General features: G+C 28.4%; 1 protein-coding gene across 4 annotated transcripts in view; it reads left to right on the top strand.

The window, feature by feature from the left end:
* Positions 1 to 21,770, top strand: part of Ssdp (Sequence-specific single-stranded DNA-binding protein) — a 264,699-nt gene that overhangs the window by 198,522 nt on the left and 44,407 nt on the right. For all 4 annotated transcript variants that reach the window (XM_071184737.2, XM_016060249.4, XM_016060248.4 and 1 more), the window contains one exon: positions 10,950 to 11,021. In XM_071184737.2, coding sequence (XP_071040838.1) covers positions 10,950 to 11,021 — 72 coding nt within the window. The remainder of the gene's footprint in view (positions 1 to 10,949; positions 11,022 to 21,770) is intronic.

The following is a 21,770-nucleotide window of genomic DNA, read 5'->3' as shown; positions in this document are numbered from 1 at the left end:
ACATGGATTTTATTTTTTGACTTAATAAATACATTTCATTTTGTTGCTTCGCAAAATTTTACGAATTTAAATTGTAACTTTATGTGTTTGCAAATCACTGGCTATTGAGTTCAGTTATTTTGTTGAGATCCCATTTCACTTGAATCCTATTTCGTAGTCCATTTCTCTCTCTTTTTTAATATTACTTCTACATTATCGTTCCGCTTGGGTTTGGAAGAAAATTACTTCTAACTCTCCACAGAACATAGAAATAAAAAATAAAAAAGAAGATAAAAGAGCACTATTTGAGGATCATCATATCTCCCGCTTCTCATCTAAAACTTCAATGTTTACGATTCCAGTCAACATTTTTCATTTCCCTTCTCCTCTGTTCCTTTCCCCAAAGTGGGAAAGCATTTCTGGAATTTTTGTGCCTCTGCAAACACAAGGTTCCGAGAGACTGGAATTATGTGTATTTTAACATCTGTGTGTTGTGCCACTGACTTAAGTTTCGTTTTACTGCCTTTGGTGGGTGGGAATTTGAATACCACCCCTTTTCTATTTTTCTTCCTGCTCCAACATAACGACTTTTGATCTTTGCTCTTCTCTTCTCTCAGCCTAAAGTGGACTCTGTTTCAGAATATCTAATCCGAAAGTAAAGGTTATTTCCAAAGATGTGTTGCAAAATATTAATCAATAATTAAAATTCGGTTTTAACAGGGTGCGTAGCGTTTTTAAAAAGTGCTTAAAGGTGCTTATTTTCGATTTTCGTTTTTTAAAAGCCCTTAAAGATGCTTTTTTCATGGCGTGTTTTTAAAAAGTGCTTAACCCTTTCGCGACGCAAAGCGCGAAAGCGCGCTTACCGCTGAGGCCGGCAGTCTCTCTAGCGTGTGTCTCCCCAGGGCCGGAGGGTTTCTTGATGTTAAGCCTAATTCCATGAAATTACCGAAATATCAGCGCATTGTTTAATATTGTTCTGTAGAGTACTTAAGTGACATATGCTTTATATATATTTCTATGGATACTTTATTTACTTAAGTTATTTCTTGTTTAAATGTAATATAAATATTAATAAGTTTAAATATTTTGCATAATTTCCTCTATTTCCAGCTCAGTTAAAAATTTTCGACGCTTCGACATTCTAACGGTAAAAAGAAAAAAAATTCAAGCCTACAAGATCTAATTATCCACTAAAAAATAATCCGAAAATCGAAAGTAGCGAGAGTTAAAAAAAACTCCCTTACTTACTGTAAATAAATATCACGTGCTAATTTAAAGAGCCCTCATAAAACATTCCCCCCTTCACTCCTTCCCCTAAAAACCACGTGAATGTACTTTCATCTTGAGTAGAAGGTCAAATCTACATGTATCTGAAACCATATGGACATACAATGCCATCTTTTGGAAGAAATTTCATTTTTTAAAACGTTCCGAAATGCTGGCACAAATAAGTGACGGTCGGGGGTGAACGAGAAAACTCTCTGACACGCGGGTGTGTCGGCCGGGAAGTGAGCGCGTTTCTTGCTGTCACATATATGTGACAGTCGGCTCGAAAGGGTTAATTTTCCCTTTTCCAAAATGAGATTTTTCCTTTACAATGATGATTTTCGCTACGAATTATGCAGGAAGACATTGTTCTGTTCAACGTTTTCACAATTAATTCAACCCCAATCTATTTCGGCGTATCGTCAGTCCGTAGCGTATGAAAACGCCATTCGTTTTACATGATTCAAATATTTTGACAATTGTCAAAAACAATGCCTAAAGATTCTCTTTTTTTTTTTTTGGACATGACGGTTAAAACGAGATAAAACCGGCAATTGTCAAAAACTTTACAATTCTTCCTAATTGTGATTTTTTTTAAAGTGCTTATAATCGTATTATTTGTAAATCGTATAATATTATACAAATTGTATATTTAGCAGAACTATAGTAAATCTTCCCGTGTCTGTAATATAAATAAGTGACGTTTTCATTGGGTGAACTGTATTACTTAAACTGTTATTAACAGTTGAAGCAGGAATACGTGACCACAAGATCCAGTGACCACAAAATACATCAATAAAGCTTTCCTTTTCACTGGTTATTTTACTATAGACTTCTCGAGCATTAACTTATAGAACAAAGGAAAGGAAGGTAAAATTACACAATTACTGTTAATAACTGTAATAACAGTTTACGTAATACAGTTCAACCAATGAAACCACAATTCAACCACGAGAAGATTTGTTACAGTTGTTCTAAATATACAATTTGTATAATATTATACGATATATATGTATTGTAAACAACCATAAACACAGTGTCATGCATAATGCAATTTAGCTAAAGGAAAAGTCGATTTTTGTTGTCGACTTACATAACAGATCGAGAACCTCTTTGTTTCCTCTCCGTATGATCGAATATATTACACGAGTGCCAATTAAATGGAAGACTAAGCAACTAATAACATACGACGTTGAAACCTACTACTTTGGAAAATATGTTTGCTCAGGATATTGTTTTACATCGTATTAACTATAATTTGTTATTTAAAAGTAGCTGCTATCGACCATTCCACCTAAAAAAACGCTCTGAATATTCGTAAAGAAAAAACACGGGAAGAAAGCTTACCAAAGAATAAAGACGCTACTCTCTTGCTCAGAATTCGCAACCCTGCGTGTTTATTTCCAATCTAAATAAATAAAAATAAAAAAAATAGTGATAATAATAAATGAATAATGAGGAAATATGTACTATAAATTTTCTATTATCTTGAAAATGGCAGACAAGTATAAATTCTTCTTAAATGTTCCATAGAGTACCCGTCCTCTAAACCTTCCTTTTTATTTCTGAACAATTGTTTATTTTACTGAATCTGCAACAAAAAAAATTTGTAATACCTAATGTTTCTAAATTTTCTCATGTCCCCTTGTATGGAAAACTTTCTCTTTTGTAAGAAAATGGAAAAGAGCATCACTGGCAATTCCGCTCCGTAAGCGAGTCTATTGGCTACGTCATTACTGTTGTATAGGGAACGAGACCGATGAATGAACCGAAGTAAAAATAAAAATAATAAACCGAATAATACCGAAATTTCTCTTCCCATTCTTTTCTCTGACCACAGGAAGATTGTGTAGCCTCATTTGGCAAGCGCGCAAGAAACCATCGGGGTCCTTGTGCAAGAAAATTCTCTCACATAGTGAAGCATTCTTTCCTAAGGATTCTATTCAACTTAAAGAATTATGTTTAACAAAGCTCTACTCTTCTATAAGATTCTTCTCTTGAGTTGATTCACTTTCCTTTTTTCTTCTTCTTTCCTTTCGCTCCCATCAGAGAGCTTCATGTTTTTGCTAATGATCTCTTCTAACATAACCTCAGGGGCGCAGTATTTCACTAATCTGTTGGAAGATTTCCTTTGTCCATTCACGCCCTATGGATATCGCCATAATGTCGGCTGTGATAGTTTAAATCGTCATCAAATTATTTATAAATTAGCGTAAATTTAGCTAAATTCTTATAATTATGCAATCTTCCACGAAAGATTTCCTTTGTCTATTCACGCGGTATGGTATGGTCATTTTGTCGGCTATGATTTAAATTGTCATGAACCAAGACATGAATTCAAAGTAATTAAGTCCTAAAAAATCTTTAAAAAAAATTGTTTATTTAAATAAATTTTTTTTCCTGTAAAAAATATATTCAATTAATTTCGCTATTTTGTAATGTATAATGTTTTGTAGTTTTCATTTATAAGCTTTTTGTTATGTAGTTTTAATTTAAATCTAATATTATTACTTTAAAGTCATATACGTTAAGTATAAAACCTTAAAATAAAGTGTATTTCAACATCTTTGTACATAAGTACGGTAGAAAACTTTTATATATGCTATTCCTTATTCATAAAAATTACGAAACATATTTTTTCTCAGCCATTTTTTATTATTTTGATTCAAAAAATGTGTTTTTTTTTTTTTTTTTAAATTTTTATTATTTTTTTTTTACATGTTTGTAAATAATTATTGCATAAAAAATTGACAATAAATATTAATGATTGAAAAGATATTAGCGTTTTAAAGCGATTTTTTTAATGCTGTGTATCAAAAGTTTTATTCAAAGAGGCTTTAAAGCCCAAATAACTTGTCCTCTAAAACGTGATGTTACTTTCGTATAGATAAACAAGAACATCAATCTTGGAGAGAGTAGGGGATCGTCTCTTTCCCCTACTGTGGTCATATGGGAATGCGTAGGTGTCTGTCACGGAAGGCCAGCGCTGACAGCTAAATGGACTTACTGACACTTATAAGAGCTATGGAATGGGGTGTATAGTTTATGTCACCATACAAAGATATCTGATTTTTTTCTACTTACTTCCTTCATGCTTTTATACATTCTATTAAAATTATTCTATATGAACTCATTTGTGTTAAAATTAATTTATCAATCGTTTTAAAATCAAAGGTCTGTTACGAAAATCTTTATATCATCCTTACGAAGAAAAAACCGTTTTAACTTTCTTTTTTTTTTTTTTTTTTTTTTTTTTCCAAAAAAAAATCGTTCTGTTCTTTTTATTTTTATTAAATAAATCGTTTTATTATTCTTGTTTTTATGAAAGAAAAAACGTTTTATAATTCTTATTTGAACGATAAAAATATCGTTTTATATCAATTTTATTCAATCGAAAATTATTTATACATTCTAAATTTTTTTTAGAACACTATAGAAAATTTTTTTTTAGAAAAGTTTAAACATATATTTTTTTTTCTTTGTGAATAGCGTTATTTGGATGTAAAATACTGAATATTAAATTAACTCCCAACTATTACGCCAGTTTGGGTTGTGAATAGCTTTTGTGTTGATTTTAAGAAAGAGATAATATATATACAGTCAACATTGTTTGGAGGCTGTTTCCAGAAAGAAATTACGCATAGTTTTTTCTTTTTAACCATATTTCCCATTGCCAGCTTTTGGCTTTTGTTTCGCTTAAGTTATATTCTTTTATGTGTGCCAAAATCTTCACTATTCTGAGTCACAACTTTCGTATGGAATAATATGACTGCATTTCCAACTGTAAATTTCCGCCGCATTTAACATTTTTAATATAAAACATTGAAAAGTGTTTGAAAATTACTTTTTTAATTCATCAAAATATTTAACTATTTTAACGTTAATAATGTAAAATAAATAAAATATATTTTATTTAAGTTCATATCTTTATTGTTTTTTTTTTAAATATTTAATTAATTTATATTAAGTAATACACAGCAATATATTATTAGTTTTTGCTTGTCTTATTTATTTCGAACTTAGGTTTTTTACTATAGGTTTAATTTATTATTTTATAGATATTTATATTTTGGTTACAGATTAATTGCTATAAATATATATAGGTACATTAGAGTGTTATTAGGTATTATAGGTATAGTTATTTACTATAAGCTTTCATTATAGTTAGTATTTACAGATATGTTCGCAAAACTTTCTATTCCACGTCCTTCAAACCATCAACTAGATTTAAAACCATGAGTGGGAAAACTAGATTTAAAAGTCTTTGTGTACTCTTGATCATTTCTTTTGTCAACTGTTAACCTTCCTAGAAGAGTATTAAAATCCCCTATTTTAATATTCCTATGGAGTTCTGGATGTGGGCACGTTAACATTAGCTATCTATCATTGTGAAAAGGAGGCTTTTTACAGGCTGCGAGAAAAAAGAAACTGAGTACACGGAAAAATATTGCGCTAAGCATATTTTGAAATGCCTGTTTAATGCGCTGTCCGCGTAATGGGTGGGCATTATTTTTGTTTCTCTTGAACATTTCGTCTTTAATGAGCCAGGGGAACTTATCAGCACCACTTTTTTCCTCCCGAAAAAGCTATTTTTAAAACTGTAAACGGGCATATGTGTTTCAGCGGTTTTTCGTTAATGAACTGTGAGCAACTTGCGTGAAAAAGGTAGGGATTAACTTCTTTTTTGGCAGCGTCTTCCCATCTGGTAAAGATGTTCATCATCTGCTGATCTTAAGATGTTTGACTTCTTATTTTGCTGTCTCTGTCTCTTTCATTCTTTCTTTTTTTACATCGCTAACACGCGAAAATAAAAACTTCTCATTAAATTTTTCTTCTTCTTCTTTCTTTTTTTTTTTTTTTTTAAAGAAGAGGATAGGTTGCTAAATTATGTTTATGTCCAGCTGCTGTTAAAACATGCGAAACTTGATTTGGTTTATAATTTTTTTTTTTTTTTTAGTTATTTGATCTTTTCGAATTATATCATATGGATCAATATCGTTATAATTAAAATAGATTTAAGTTATACCCTGAACAGATTAAGTTGATTAAAAGGTTCACGATTTGGCTTGGGTTTGATTTCCTAAGATGTACCAATCTTTGGTATCTGCCTATTTTTTTTTATACAACAGCAATGTTATACAACAGTTTTTATCGTAAATATTGGCAAACCACAGCTTTGTCTTCTTCACACTCAGAGAAAAAGTCTCAGAGAAAAAGTGTTACACTATTAAACCGCGTCGTGGTCAAATCCTTATGAATCAACTTGTAACATTTTATACTTGTAACACGTATACATTTTATTGCCACTTAAAAAAAAAGAAATTAGAATCTCCCTCGAAAATTCAGAGATTCGGCGCCTCAAACCGTAATGCTGTGCTAATTTGCTGCAAAGTGTTAAAATGAATCAGGGTTCCGTTCTAGTTAAATCATGTTTGAGTTTCCATTGAAACTGAACCATAACTAGTTTCGTGTAATTCAGTTTAAGAAGTACAATAATATAGTTCCACTTACCACAATATTAAGGTTTCAACAAATTTAAACGATGTTAATATTCAACCAACTCCAAAATTTCTAACAGTATGACTGGCGGAGCACTAATATTACGAAGTAGCCAATTTAGCTACAATTCTTTTAAAGTTACGAAATAAAGTTTTATATCTCTATAGTAACATGCCATACAATACAGTTATACTTGTTAGTTTCCAACCAGTCAAATGTTATGGGAATAGTTTAAATATATATATATTATATCTAATGTTCTTTTCCCACTAGTTAAAGTATGACTTAAATTGATTTCTTCGAAAGATATTTATAGGCTTAGGCTAGGCACAACTAAAGTTATTTCAGTGTTCGACTGAAATGTGGATAACTGAATAATGCCACTGAAAGGGGATATAACTGAAAAATAATACTTTCATTTCTCTCATTATTAAAGTTTAAAGCCTTATGACGCAGAAATTTTATTAAACATATTTTTCATTATTTTTTATTGAGGTGAAAAGAAGTAACGAAATATTGTGTTTAGCTTATTAATTGTTATGAAATACAACTTGAGATACCAATGTCTTTTTCTGCGTTAAGAGTAAAATCTTCCAAACACGGCTCTCTTCCAAACAATGATTTTTCAAATTCGAGCTTACTTGCAGTTTAGATCTAAGAGAAACTGTTATTCATGCTTGAAATTTCTTTGATTTACAAAACCCAATTATTAATAAATTGTTGAATATGAATAAAAAAAAAAAAATTTTTTTTTTCTCCATCTACTTTTATTGATTTTATATTTTTGTACAAATATAATTTTGATTAAACTAACAGATTTTAGTAATTATTAGACTGTTTTTTTTTATAATGAGAAAATGCCTAAAAATATATATTTGCTTGTGCTTAATTAAAGCGTCAGAAGAAAAAAATATATATATAGATATAAAAGGGACACTGGCGTCCCATCTGCGTCAAAGGGTTAACAAATTTTAATAATCAAAAATGTTGCAAGTTGCCAATTGTTAAACGAGCCATGAAAAATTACTTACTATCATTTATTTGAACTGCTTTTACAACTTTTGGTAAATTGCCAGCTGTAGCTAAGAACATAGAGAGCAAATAGCACTTAGAAACTTCAGAACAAATTTGTACATTTAGGATGCTGCGAAATTAAAGAACTGCGGATTCCAAAAATTAATTAAATTCTCTATTCATCGACTGAACACAGTTCAAAATCTTCTCCCAACAGTTTTATGTCATTCCTGAGCCGAAACTGAACAATGACAGATAATCACTAATTTTTTTTTTCTTCCGTCTACTTCCCCCGCCTTTTCTAGATCAATAACTCGTCCATGTATTATATATATTAGCTCGTAAGATTTAAATAAATATTTCAGAGTTATTCAAATATTTTTTATTTTTTTAAAATTTATTTCCAATTTTCCATATTGATAAAAACCGACGCTTCCAATCTGTTTAATGAATGAGAAATTGGAATATTTTCAATTTGCTTTTATTTTTCTTTCTTTTTTATCCATTTCCTTATTCTTCTAAATTTCGATTGTTGAATCATAAATGAAAGAAAAATAAGTTCTGTTGATGAGAAAAAAAGAAAGTTAATAATGAGATATTAAAAAGATCTTCGCTTATTTAAATCGCAACATAAGCTTACTTTTTTGTGTTGCCATTTCCTCCATTTATTAGTATCATTATCATTTTTTTTCTCGTCAGTATTCAAATTTCAATTCGGAGTAAGAATAGAGAATCGTTTCCATTTTTTTGCTCATAATTTTTGATTGAATTAAATTAAAATTGAAATTTGTTGGAATAGATTTAGTTTTTAAATTGTAATGCGATTCTTTTTCATTTTTCAAGAGTATATTTCGGATGTTAATTCTTTATTTAATTAAATTTAAATTATTTATTGTCTTTCCAAAAAAGAATACTTCCTTTTTTTATTTGATTAATAGACGTTAAAAACAGCTCAGATTAAATATTTTTGTTTTAAATACCAACAAAATCAAAAGTGACGATTTCTTTTTTGCTTTCTAGCTTTTATGTTAATTAATTTTTTTTTTTTATGGACATGCTATCAAAAAAATTGCTTCGAAGTAATCTAATTCATGTTCAAGTTTTTGTAAAAATAATGCTACTATATTCTTTTGTGAATTTAATTTGCATATTTTAAAGAGTATATGAGGCGTTTGATTTTGAAAGGAGATCGAGTTTTACTTTTTATTTATTGCAACTCTTTTATCAGAAGCAGTTTTTATTTATTTATTTATTTTTTTAATGTTTGTTATTTTTGAAAAATACAGCATTAAATAAGATGGATACGAAACTTTAAAAATCGGTATATTTGAAATAAAATCGATTTTTATTTTTTATTCATTGCATCGCTTTTATCAATATCAGTTTTTTTTTCTTCTTCTTTTTTTCTTTAATATTTGTCATTTTTGAAAAATGCAGCATCCACAAAATAAAATGGATACGAAACTTTAAAAAAATCAGTGTATATTAATTTGATGCTATAAAACTGGCTCAATTTTTTAAAGGAGGAAAAAAACAATTAAAGAAATTGAATGACAATAAAGTTTTCTAGCAACAACATCATTAAAAATTTTCTTTAAAATTATATTAAAGGAAAAAACACTTGCTGGAATTTCCTTGTGCATAAGAACCATATTTCAATTCTGTTCTAACTTTTTTATAAATCGAAATGGGCGCAGATAAACCCCTCACGAAAAGATTCGAACTAAAAGTTTTTGTATCCAATAATTGATCTCAGACAAAATGTAACACTTTTTTCCCGATCTGAAACTGATTACTTTTCTGGGGACTTTGAAAAATTGAAAAATATTGATTTTTTCTATAAATGGGACAAATTTGAAAAAGGGGCGGAGATTTTTAAATGAAAAATGACAGATACAATTCTTATTAAAATTATCACTGTTATAATAATATTTCTATTACAACTGTCCTGTCCTAGTATTTGACAGAAATGTTTTTTAGTTTCACCATATAAATTAAATACGGCTAATATAGCAAGTTTAAATAAATCTTCATCACTTTAATGTTTGTACAAAGTGCAACGTTTTTAATATATATTTCTTAACCCATTTTTAAAACGTCGCACGCAATATTTTCTTCGTGTAAATGAAGCATATATTGAGATTTAGATCATTTGCAAAATATTTTTCCCTTAGTTTAACTGTTTAGCTAAGACAATTTTTTAAAAAAAAGTGTAATAACTTTAAAAATATTTAAGCTATTCCTCCTATCTTAAGCCCAGGTAATTCTTAAGGGCAAGATGACGTAATTCTATAGTTTAAAATTATAGATTTGATTTTTTTTAAAAATAAATATTTAAGCTTTGTTCGTGTTAAAGTACAAATAACTCTTTTTAGCTAGATAGTATCTGTAGTTCAAATTTAGAGCTATGCTCCGAAATTAAAATACTGAAAGTTTTTTTTTTCCTATTTTTTTAATTTTTTAATTCCCTTGGTTTAATAGTTTCGTCGTTGATATTTTACAAAAATTTGAAAGAAAAAAGGGGAAGAAAAAATTTTTTTTTTTTTTTCCTTTTAAGTTTTGGAGAATAATTGTGTATTATTCCACCTCTTTATCAAATAAGTAATAAACGGGTATTGTAATTATCAGTAGCCAAATTCAGGTTGAATTTTTTTTTAATGTTATTTATTAAACTTTGTTTAAATAAATGAGATTGGGAGGGTGTCCTAATTGGTTATTAAAAACTAGCTGAAATGCGCATAATAACATTCAGTCATTTTCATATTTGATTACAAAACTGAACTTCATCTTTGAAATAAACAAATGTATCCCTTTAAGTCGCGAATCTCAAAACGACTTTAATTTCGTGCCTCATCAGATAAACGGATATTTTCCGCCTAAGTTAGTCGATAACTAACGACATTACGCATTAGTAGTTGTGCTGAGGGTTTATTTTCTCCCTTTCATCAACTATTCATGACCTTACAATTCTGAAACTAACCCTCATCTCGTGTGTTTGCTCTCTCTCGATAAAGTTTGATTTACTGTCCCCGCTCCCGATTCATCAACGGGCCCTGCCCGTTTAATTAAGGGACGACTGAATCTGTTTTTGTTAAATCGGAAAAGCGTTTTCCACTGCACTGAATATTAATGTCTGCCTGTGTCATTTGTGAGGAAAATGAGATTTTAAATAGTTTATCTTCTCTTTGCAGCCATTCATGTCGCCGAGGTATCCAGGAGGGCCGAGGCCAGGTGTACGAATGCCCCAGCAGGTTGAATTTAATGTAAGTATTTGTTTTTAACCATTCATTACTAAATTAAAACTTGTTTATGTGCTGACTATTTTTGTCATAGCTTATAGCAGGAATTGCCAAATACTGGTTTGAGTATAGATTTGGGATACTAGAATATATTTGGATGTTTGTTCCCTAATTAGATTAGTTTTTGAGCCTGTTTTCTTAATATGAATTTCTAAGAAGATGTCCAAAATTTTTTTACAGATTTCCTGTTCTTGCTCTTTTTTTTTATGCATGTAGTTACGAACTAGATTCCCTAATTAGATTCGCTTTTGAGCCTCTTCTCTAATATAGAATTTCTAAGATTTCCTAAAATATTATACTAAATTCCTGTTCTTGTTCTTTTTTCTTTTTTTTTTAATGTGTGTAGTTAAGAACTAGATTCCCTAATTAGATTCGTTTTTGAGCCTGTTTTCTTTTAATGAATTTCTAAGATTTCCTAAAATGTTTTACAAATTTCCTGTTTTTTTTTTTTTTTTTTATTTTTTTTTATTTTTTTTTTTTTTTTTTTTAATGCGAACTAGTAAGTTATGGCTAGTAGGTTATAATCTAAAGATTTATAACATTTCAGAAATAAAATTTACTTTATGATTGACTTAAAGTATTTAGACTTAACAAAATAAATTTTTAAAATATAATTACGATATTAAAGAGAAACTTTATTCAATTTCAAAATAAAATTTGCTGAATTCTTAAAAAAATCATTCAGTTCTACGAAATTATTTTTTTTAAAACTAATTTTAATTCTGGAACAAAAAGTGTCAATTTTTCAAGTAACTTACATTTTATTACCCTCATTGTGTGAATTAGTTGGGATTTGATTTTATGAAAAGTAGAGGGAGGTATATTGATTAACTATATTGAATTTCAAGATGAAATTTACTGGATTCATATAAATCCTTGAGTTCTACAAAATTAATTTATAAATAATAAATAAATAAAGCATTTTGTCTCTCTACATAATGCAAGTTTTTTAATTTAAATTCTTTTTAATATATTTGCTTTCATTTAATAATTTACCAAAAATAAAGGTTGTGTAATGTTTTCAGAAAGTCTAGGTATTAAATACAATGATTAGACTTAAATTTTTTTTTAATTTTAATATATATTTGTCCCCCTCGGATTATTATTGTATTGTTATTTTTTATTGTGATAATTCGAAAATGTTATGTTAAATTGTAGTTATAATAAAAGATTAGTTTCTTTAGTACAATAAAAATGAATGTTTTATTTTCCAATTGAAACACTGTTATAATAAAAACCTTCTTAAGTTATTCATTTTCTATAATTACTAAAGCATTTTGTTCTTTTAATTATTTAGTTTTTCTAATTGCAAAACGTATTAGTTTTTAAAATAACTTAATGATTTTTAGTGATGAAGTTCATTTTGAAACATCTTTCATTAAAAACGGGGAGTTGTTATCGATCCCTTCTTAAAAATGCTAATTAAAGGAAATGAGAACGTTAAGTTGAATGTTAATGATAAAAATCCAATTTTTTTTTTACAATAAATCAAATTATTTCATCCTTTTCCAACCACTAATGAAGCGATGTAAATTATTACGGTATTTTTTTTTTCTTCTTCTGTTCTCTCTTTCCTTATTCTTAAAACATAATAAAACTAATTACGGTGAATTTTCTTTTATATCAATGCCTAAATCTGTTTGTTCTTAGCAATGTTAAAATTATACTGAATTTTTCATTAATTACTTTTTTTAAAGGGGAAGTAATTAATGAAAATGCAAGGTCATAATAAAGTATAACTACAAATTACTTTTTTAAATTATTAAACTGCAAACAATTGCAAACTAAATTAGGACTTAAAAAATTAACATTTTGTTCTTATTTATATGATTACTTTAATTGTATCTTTATTTTTTATAAATACTATATATATTTCTTTTAAATTTTGAATTGATATAATGCTAAAGTTTTACGTCTTGTGTAGAAATGTATGAAGTTTGACTTAATTTTCAAAATAAAATTTTTTGTTTCTACTCTCTTAACAAAATTGATGCAATATTGATATAACAAAAAATTATCGGTACTTATTACCTTAATACGAAGCAAAATTGCAGCAACTCTTAACGTTTTCATCGTGGCAAAGGCTCGCCTCTGTCCCTCATTTTGTGCTAAGAGTTCCTCCGTAACGAGCACTAAAATTGAGGGGGGGAGACGCAAATTGTTTTGAATCTTGTTTATTTTTGTTTGGAAAATAATAATCAATTGCATTATTTCGTCCGTTGCAATGGAAGAGTTAATGCTGTGTCGAGTACTTCTGTTCAAATTGAATCCTTGTGATCGTGTAATCAAGTTTAAAAAGTACGATAATAAGGTTCAACTTAGTACCTTGTTAAGGTTTCAGGAAAATTGAGCGATATTGTGGTTCAACGTATTCTAAAATTTTGACAGTTGAAATGCTTCAAATAAAATTATCCCAAAAATGCTTGAGTTATTTTTTAAAAATATTGTTTTATGTATTAATATTAGATGCCGCGAAATCAACTGGAAAATATATTTAAAAAAATCCTAGTTGAAAGCTTTTTATTCAATTTTGTATCTGAATTTCGCGGAAAACTACTTATGAGACGGTTTTATAAACAAAGAAAAAAAATCTAAAAATAATTTAAAAGAAAGTATTAGTTGCAAATTGTTTATTAAATGTTTCCAAATTTAAAAGAAAAGGATTTTAATAAGTAATTTAGTTAAGTCGAAAAAATATCCGAATTTCAAAGAAGAAAGTAAATTATGTTAAAAAAAATTAAAATTCCTATAGCGTTCCTAAAAAAAAGCTCTTGAGTACTAATTCGTTTTGTATCTAAACTACATTTAATGCATGTAATCTAGCACTAATGAAATGAAAAAAGCATTTCGGAAAATAAATTTAAAATGTGTGGAAACAAGGGACTTGTGAAGAAAAAAATATATTCTTAGTTTAAACCACTTTATTTTAAATTTTGTCTAAATAAATGTTCTACACATAACATGTTTTTAAACAAAAAAAAAAAATCGATTGTTTTTAAAATGTTTATTAACATATCCTTCCATTTAGATTTCCAATTTTATTCCTTAGTATATTTCGCGTGTCATATCTCAGTATTACCAGTTATTAAAAAAAAGGCAAAGAGCAACTCCAAAACATCCCCATTTGTGAAACATCAGCGGCGTCATTAAGGGAGAATAAACATAATTTTCTCCATTTTGTAAATTAAATTATTCTCGTCCCGTAATGAAACACAGGGGAGCAATCACTTTTAAGATCCATGTTTCATTTATTATTCTTACATCTATACTTGTATATTACTATAATGATCCCTAATACAAGACCGAAGAAGAAGAAAAAAAAATCTTCACTTCATTTTCCTCGCCAAATTTATTTTTGCTGTGATACTCAAACATAACAAATCCTTCTTCAATTTTCCCTGTCGCTTGTCTGCAACATTTCTTCTGTTAAGACCATTCATTCTCAACATGCAAAGCTCATAAAGCTGCATTACTGTAATTACAGGCTCAGAATTTGATCCCTATTCCTTTGTTTCCTTTAATTAAATGTCTGTAGCTCTAGGGTTTGTCGGTAAAGTGGGAACCATGTCCTAGCTACTCTAGTCCCTCTACCTCGCTTCAGGGTTTGGATGTTTGGGGTTTTTGTTTGGTGTCAAAACGTTTGGATGCAGTTCTTTTTTCTTTTCTTCTTCCGTTGCGTTTTAAGTAAGTAATTTGCTGTTGCTGCATTTTATGTCTTTTAATCAATAATAAATTGGCTTTCATACTCGGGATTTTAAAATTATTTTTCTTAAAATGATGTGATATATGAGTGAGATTGGTTTTTATCTTGTAGATTAACATTTTTAGAGTGTTTTAATCTTGATTAGTTTTTGGAGAAAATTTAATCTCTTGTGAAAGTACATTCTGAGCGTAGATAGTTAATTAAAATCAAATAATTTTTGTTACTTTAGCTTATCCTCTTTTTAGTTCGCAATATTACGTTTATTTATTTTATTCATTTATTTATTTTTTGTTAAAAGAAATATGACTTTATAAGAAAAAAAAACTATATTTTTAGTAATAACAATCGACTTTTAGACTAAGAATTTTTGAGATTTTTGATGTATGTCAACGCGTTTTGATGTAGTTTTTCCTTTCTTTCGGGAAAGAATTTTTTTGCGTTTTAATAAGGTAATTTTCAATAAATTCTTTTGCTTATTTTTTTAGTATTATCGATAATGACTTGGCATAATCGATAATGCTTTTAATTGATCAACTTTCATGTCTATGATGTTGATTTTTTTTTTCCAACGATACGTTAGTTCGTGCTAAATTATTATTTTAATACTAACACGTCTTGATAAATGTTAGTAAAGAAAAGTTGTATCATTTTTGTTTCATGTCATTAAAATTTTAAAATTCCCTGTGAAATGATAGTGTTTTTGCTAGATGGTTAAATTGATAGTGAATTGCAAAATTGTTGACTTTGAGCTTTTTTGAATACAGCGTTATTAAAAACAGCGTTATTAAAAAAAATTACTTTTAAGTAATAACAATCGAATCTAATTTAGTGAATTTCAATAATATATACGAAAAGTGTTGTTCTTCTTTTTATACACTCTCAGAATCGGTATAACATTGAACCATGATAACGGTACCCCAAGCCATGATATCGAGCAAATTTTCTGCAACCATAATAAGGTGTTATTGAACCGTGAAGATGAACCATATTATCGTGTAATAAAGTATGAGAAGCAAATTATGGTTCATATTGAAGTTTCAGCAAATTTAAACCATATTATGGTTCAACACATTCCTTAATTCCTTAGACTGTATTAATTATAATTAAAGTTCTTTTTTCATTTATTGCTGGAGAAATATGTCATCATAGCTATTACATTTGCATTGTAGATTATAGAAATGTTCTATTTTTATAGTACTGCAAAATTTTTAACGATATTGAAAAAAAAGATTATTCTGTTAAACTTGTTATAAATCACAAAGGGAAAATAAAATATATTTTTAAATATTTCCACAAGAACTTTTATTAATATTAGAACAACTCCTTTTTATGCTTCATTGCATTTTTTAATACTTAAAAAAAATAATATATATAAATAAAAATATAATAAATGTGTCTAATACTTAAAGAATACACCTTAAAAAGAATTCAGAAAGTAGAAAAATCATTAATTTTCTTTGTTGTTATAATAAAAATGTAAAAATTCTTTTCCTTTTATTTATTTTTTCTTCTTTTTTTTTTACTACAGTTTGTTCCAAAAGAAGCTTAGTTAAACTTGCTTGGAGGTTGAAAAAGAGTGCTTTTTTATGTATGGCTACAAAAAACTTCTATTAATATTAAAACGAAATTCCTTTTAAAATTCTTTTGATACTTTGTATTCGTGTGAGATGAGGGAAATGTCATTGCGCCTTTTAAACATATTCTAGGACATTTGTATGGGTACCCTGTTACAATTCTAAGCTAGATCTCTTTTTATTACTGTCTGGGAATATATTGTTATTACTCAGTGATAAAATTTAAAGTCATGCTTCCATCTTTCTTCCTCCGGCTGTGCTATTTAAATGAAAAAACTTTGTTCAAGATTGTTATCAAGAATCCGTAAATTTCACCCTTATCTTCCACTTGACAAACTGGCTTCGCAATTTATCTCACACATGATCCCTTCCTCCTTGCACAGAACTCTCTTCGCCCATCCATTTCATCCCAGAACTCACCTCATTTGTCCTCAGCGGGACATCCATAGAGAATGGCCCGCGTGATACATACTGTCTCGACCATCCTTTTGACTGGACCAAAATGGTGCAGAATTGAGAATCGTTACCAATCCACCTCATGCGGGGATGGTGGTTTGTTGGAAATGAAGGCTGACCACGCTTTTCCATTGACGAGATGAATTATGCTGATGGAAGACCAGTGGCCCATTTATCTTTGCTTGATGGATGGTTTACTCATATTTCTCTCTGTTATGGGATTCGATTATGTGAATATGCAATGCGGTTGGATGGGATCACCCCAAGGCTTTGTGGTAAAAGGTTAAGGATCATCTTTAGATTTGCATGTTCCTAAATGAGTTTATTGGTTTATATTTCCCGTTCTATTAATCATTTTGAATTCTTGGTCCTTCTATGACTGAGTTCTTCCTTCTACTTTCTTCCGCTTTATTTGTTCGACGATGGTGATTTTGATAAGAGTTAACTCAATCGTGAATTTTGGATGTAAATTACTCTTGTATCTGCATTGAAGAATGCTGCCTATTGGACCACAATGCATGTTTTTTTTTATGGTTCGGCCACGTTACAATTAACGACAGTGTTTTTTTATTTATTTTATTTCGAATATTTGGTTTGAAATAACCTTTTGGTGTTGCCACATTGTTTGTTATCGTTGATTAATTGTTTATCCATGGAAATAATTAAGAAAAGGTTGTTTTTTCCTAAATAATTTTTTGAATTGTTATATATCATTCGTTTTTTTCCCCCCTTCACATTTATTGGATTATAATTTCTTTTGCTCCATTTTGATTTTGATTGAGTTAACTCTTATCTTGTATTTCGGATATAAATTACTCTTGTGTCTGCATTGAAGAATGCTATTTATTCGATTGTAATATGTGTGTTTTTTTTAATTCTTACACTACTTTACAACTAATGATGGCTACGTCGAAATTTTTTTGTTGCGTTTGGGGCCATTTCAATTTTTTAGTATCAATTTTATTTCTTTTTAAAAATTTGGTTTGAAATACCGATTTGATATTTGAAAATGGCATTTTGACACCGCTCACAAATTGTTTTATTCCTGGCAATATTTTTTTTTTTTTTTTTTTTTTTTTGTACATTAATGTTCGACTTCTTCATTTTTCGTAATTTGTTCTTTATTGAATATGCTTTTTCCGCCTCGTTTTTACAAAGATAACCATTTTACTGGAGGTTTAGTTGAGTAATTACTCAATCATGCATTTCGGATATAAATTACTCATTGAAGAAAGCTGTTTTTTGAACCACAATACATGATTTTCATATGATTACGCCACTTTACAATTAGCGACTGTATCTTTTATTTCGCTTTGAATAATTGAAATGACTTTTTGATGTAGTGACATCGTTTGTTACCGTTATATCCTATTAATAGTGAGAATAGTTAATTTATTAATCAGTAATTATAGTTATAATAGTAACTGACATTATTAATAGTAAAAAATCCTTACTTTTTCAAATTGTTTTTGATTTTTTATACATTTTGGTTTTTTCCTCACACAGTTTGTTCTTCGTGAATTTCGGATATAATTTACTCTTGTATATGCGTTGAAGATTGCAGCTTATTGGTTTACTATGCGTGTTTCTTGTGGTTGCGTCACTTAACAATTACTAATGAAAACATCACTATTAGCTTCTTTTTTTAGGTCATATCCCATTTTAAGCTTTAAATTTCTGTTTTTATTTCACTTTGAATATTTTGTAGGAAAAGACATTTTGATAAAAGTGAAGACGTTATCATAGTGACATTTTATCAAAGAGAATCCTTATAAATATTTTGAACTGCTTTTAATTCATCATTCGTTCTTGTCCTTCTGCTATTTTCTCTTTCTTTTCAATGGTTTTTATTTCTATTGTATTGCTTGCAATAAAAAATAATTATTGTACTTTCTTATATAGTTTTCATTTTTCTTCTACGCAGTCATATTTATACGTACACTATTCATATTTTTTGAACACATTGAATAAAATTCCGTTCAAATTTGGGGTGCAAAGTTAAACCTTAAACAATAATGCTGTGCAAAGTTAAACAGTATTATAGTGCAAATCAATCCTGTTTCAACTTTATAACTCGATTCCATGGTTCAAATTGAAACGGGAACATAGTTCAATTTATTTCCTTACTAAGACTGCGGCAAATCGCACGATATTTCGATCTAATTTTGAGCAAATATTTTCAAAATGTATAATCATATAAAGAGGTGTTAAAAATTGTTTAGTTTATTGATATTATTATTATAAGACGTCTTCAGCATGTTAATTATTAAACAGTGGGAGAAAGATAGTATTGAATAGTGATTTGTAACAACGGAACTGCAACCCACAGGAATTTTGTTAACTATTTTGTTAATTATTAATAGGAATTAGGTAATTGTTAATTATTAATAGGAATTTTGTTAATTGCGAGATAAAACTTGGAATTGAAGAAATACATTTTTTTACATACTTTTTCGTTTAATTTATTTATTTTTGTGGCTCTAACACACACACATCCAAACGAGAAAAAAAAAAACTTTTTCAGGTTAAAAGTAACATCATCTGCAATTTTATAAAAAATAATCGTGGTAGAAATTCGCGGAATCTCTTTGCTGGGGAAGTTTGTTTTATTCTTTAGCAAAGATTGAAAAGAATGGTTCGAATTTAAAAGTCTCACGTAGTAAGTTCTCTGTTTTTTTGAAGTTCTCGGTAAGAGAAAAAGAGGGAGCACGAAGATAACATAGAGTCGTTCCATCCATCTTCTAATCGGGGACCGTCCTTAGAGTTTCATCCATCCTTTCCATTGATGGTTTTTTTTTTTTTCTTCTTTCTTCCATTGATGGATTTTTTTTTTCCTTCTCCAATGAACTCCGGACCAAGAAATGCAAGTTTTCATGAAATCAATAGCAAGATTTTTGAAATATTTATGTTGGAAAGACCTATGTTTGTTGCGTAAAAAAACAGAATGAAATATTGACAGACTTTAGATGTAAATACATATGTTGAACTTTTTTGATTCTGAAAATTTGACTCAAACAATTGGACTTATTCTTAAACATTTAAAGTTGATGTTATGGGTAAACATAATTTATTTATTGACAAACTGTCTGAATCACGTTCAAATTTGTTGATATAAATATAAAACTGTGATATAAGTGTGATAATTTATATTTTTTAAAAAAGCAGCCAGGTATAGGCCTGGAGGTTACGACTCAGCTCCACAATTTTAATTATGTGCTTAATTCAGATCAATATAATATTAGAATTTAATTTGCTCCTAACATTTATCTTAAAATAATGTATTTGAAATTCATGTTTCTCTTAAATGCTCAAGTTATCAATTCAATGTTTTTATCGAAAAGAAGTTGCTATTGAGTATTTATTTTAAAATATTTCCTTTTTATTATATCTAATTTAATACCTAATTCAACTCAATAATTTTATTTTTTCTTATGTTTAATATTACAGTAATAGAAAGGATTTTAGTTTAAAATTCGTATCTTTCTTATATTCTTAAAATTACAATAACAAGGAGAGAGGTGTTAATCTTTTTAAATATTATAATAAAACCTTAACTTCTAGTTTGTTCCGTTGTATAGATAATTTCTCGTATTCTTAAAATTATATTAAAACACTAAGATATTTATTCGGTAAGTATAATAATGAAACTTTAACTTCGAGTAAATTCTATTATATAGTTAATTTCTCATCTTACTAACATACTACACTTTACTGACATACAAGATACTTCCCATTACAGAATATTATTTTATACTTATTCGATTATGTATTATAATATAGCCTTAACTTCGATTAAGTTCTGTTGTTTATATAATTTCTCTTATTCTTAAAAATTCTACTAAAAAACAAGCTATTTTCCTATAAGTTATTTCACTGTATAACTTATTCGGTTAAACATTAGAATAAAAGCATAACTTCCAGTAAGTTTTGTTGTAATATTTAAGCTGTTCCCCCAAAAAGTGCTTTCAGATATTTCCTACTTGTTCTTCTTCCTCTACCGATAATTCAAACCCACTAATCACTGCATACAACGATGGGAGGAAAGGTTAATCTTATTTTCAGAAATGAATCAAACTTGTACTTCATGTTTATGTAATTCGTTATTATGTTCGTCAGTACTTATAATTTTGCTCCTTTTTTTTATTGGAGCCGGTAACTGACCCTCTAGAGGCGGTTTTCCCGGGGTTAAAATAGTCGCGACTCATATTTTCTTTTATCTTCTGTCACTCTATCAATTTTTTTCTGCCTTCTGGCTTCTTCCGCGTGTTATAAATCTTTCAACTCGCCAGTTACATTATGTAGATCAACATTTTAATTATAAGATGGAGTTAATTTAGAGATCTATTGAAAGGAAATATTATTATTTTTTTTCTTTTTGTGATTATTGCTGTTAAGTTCTTAAAAATGAATAATATATGTTGCTTTTCTTCTCTTCTTCTTTCTGGATGATTTTATATTGATGATGGTAGTTTAAATTGCATGTTTTGGTTTATTAAAACTTTGTTTTTGCATTATTATCAGGGATGCCAACTTGCTCCGGACAGCAAATATATATTTTAAAGTGGTAGTTTATCAATTGCAATTCTTGGTTTAATACATTCAATTTAGTAGATTTTTATCCACCACTATTTCTAAATAATTCGTAAGCTTATATAATTCACCGCTTTATAGTATTTTGTTCATGCTATGCCTTTTAAAAAGCAAGCAAATATAGTCAAATATTTGCAAAATTTTCTTCCTAGTTATTTACCGTTTTTTAAAATTATTTTGGCGTGTCCGGAGCAGTTGACATCTCTGTATTATATGTAATTAATTTAGTTGAAATGTACGTGTAACAGTAATTTAAAAAAATCTCATTTAGATACTTTAAAAAGTTTATCTGGCTTAGATTTATGTAGAATATTATTCAGTCTTTTAATTTTGAAATTTGATTCAACATTTTAATTACGAGAGAGATAATTTAAAGATATATTTTTTATT

This window comes from Parasteatoda tepidariorum, chromosome 5 (genome assembly GCF_982258835.1).
Source record: "Parasteatoda tepidariorum strain Cologne lab strain chromosome 5, Ptep-v5.0, whole genome shotgun sequence".
Taxonomy (NCBI): domain Eukaryota; kingdom Metazoa; phylum Arthropoda; class Arachnida; order Araneae; family Theridiidae; genus Parasteatoda; species Parasteatoda tepidariorum.
Note: the sequence above shows the minus strand (reverse complement) of the source record. Positions and strands in the feature narration are given on the sequence as shown.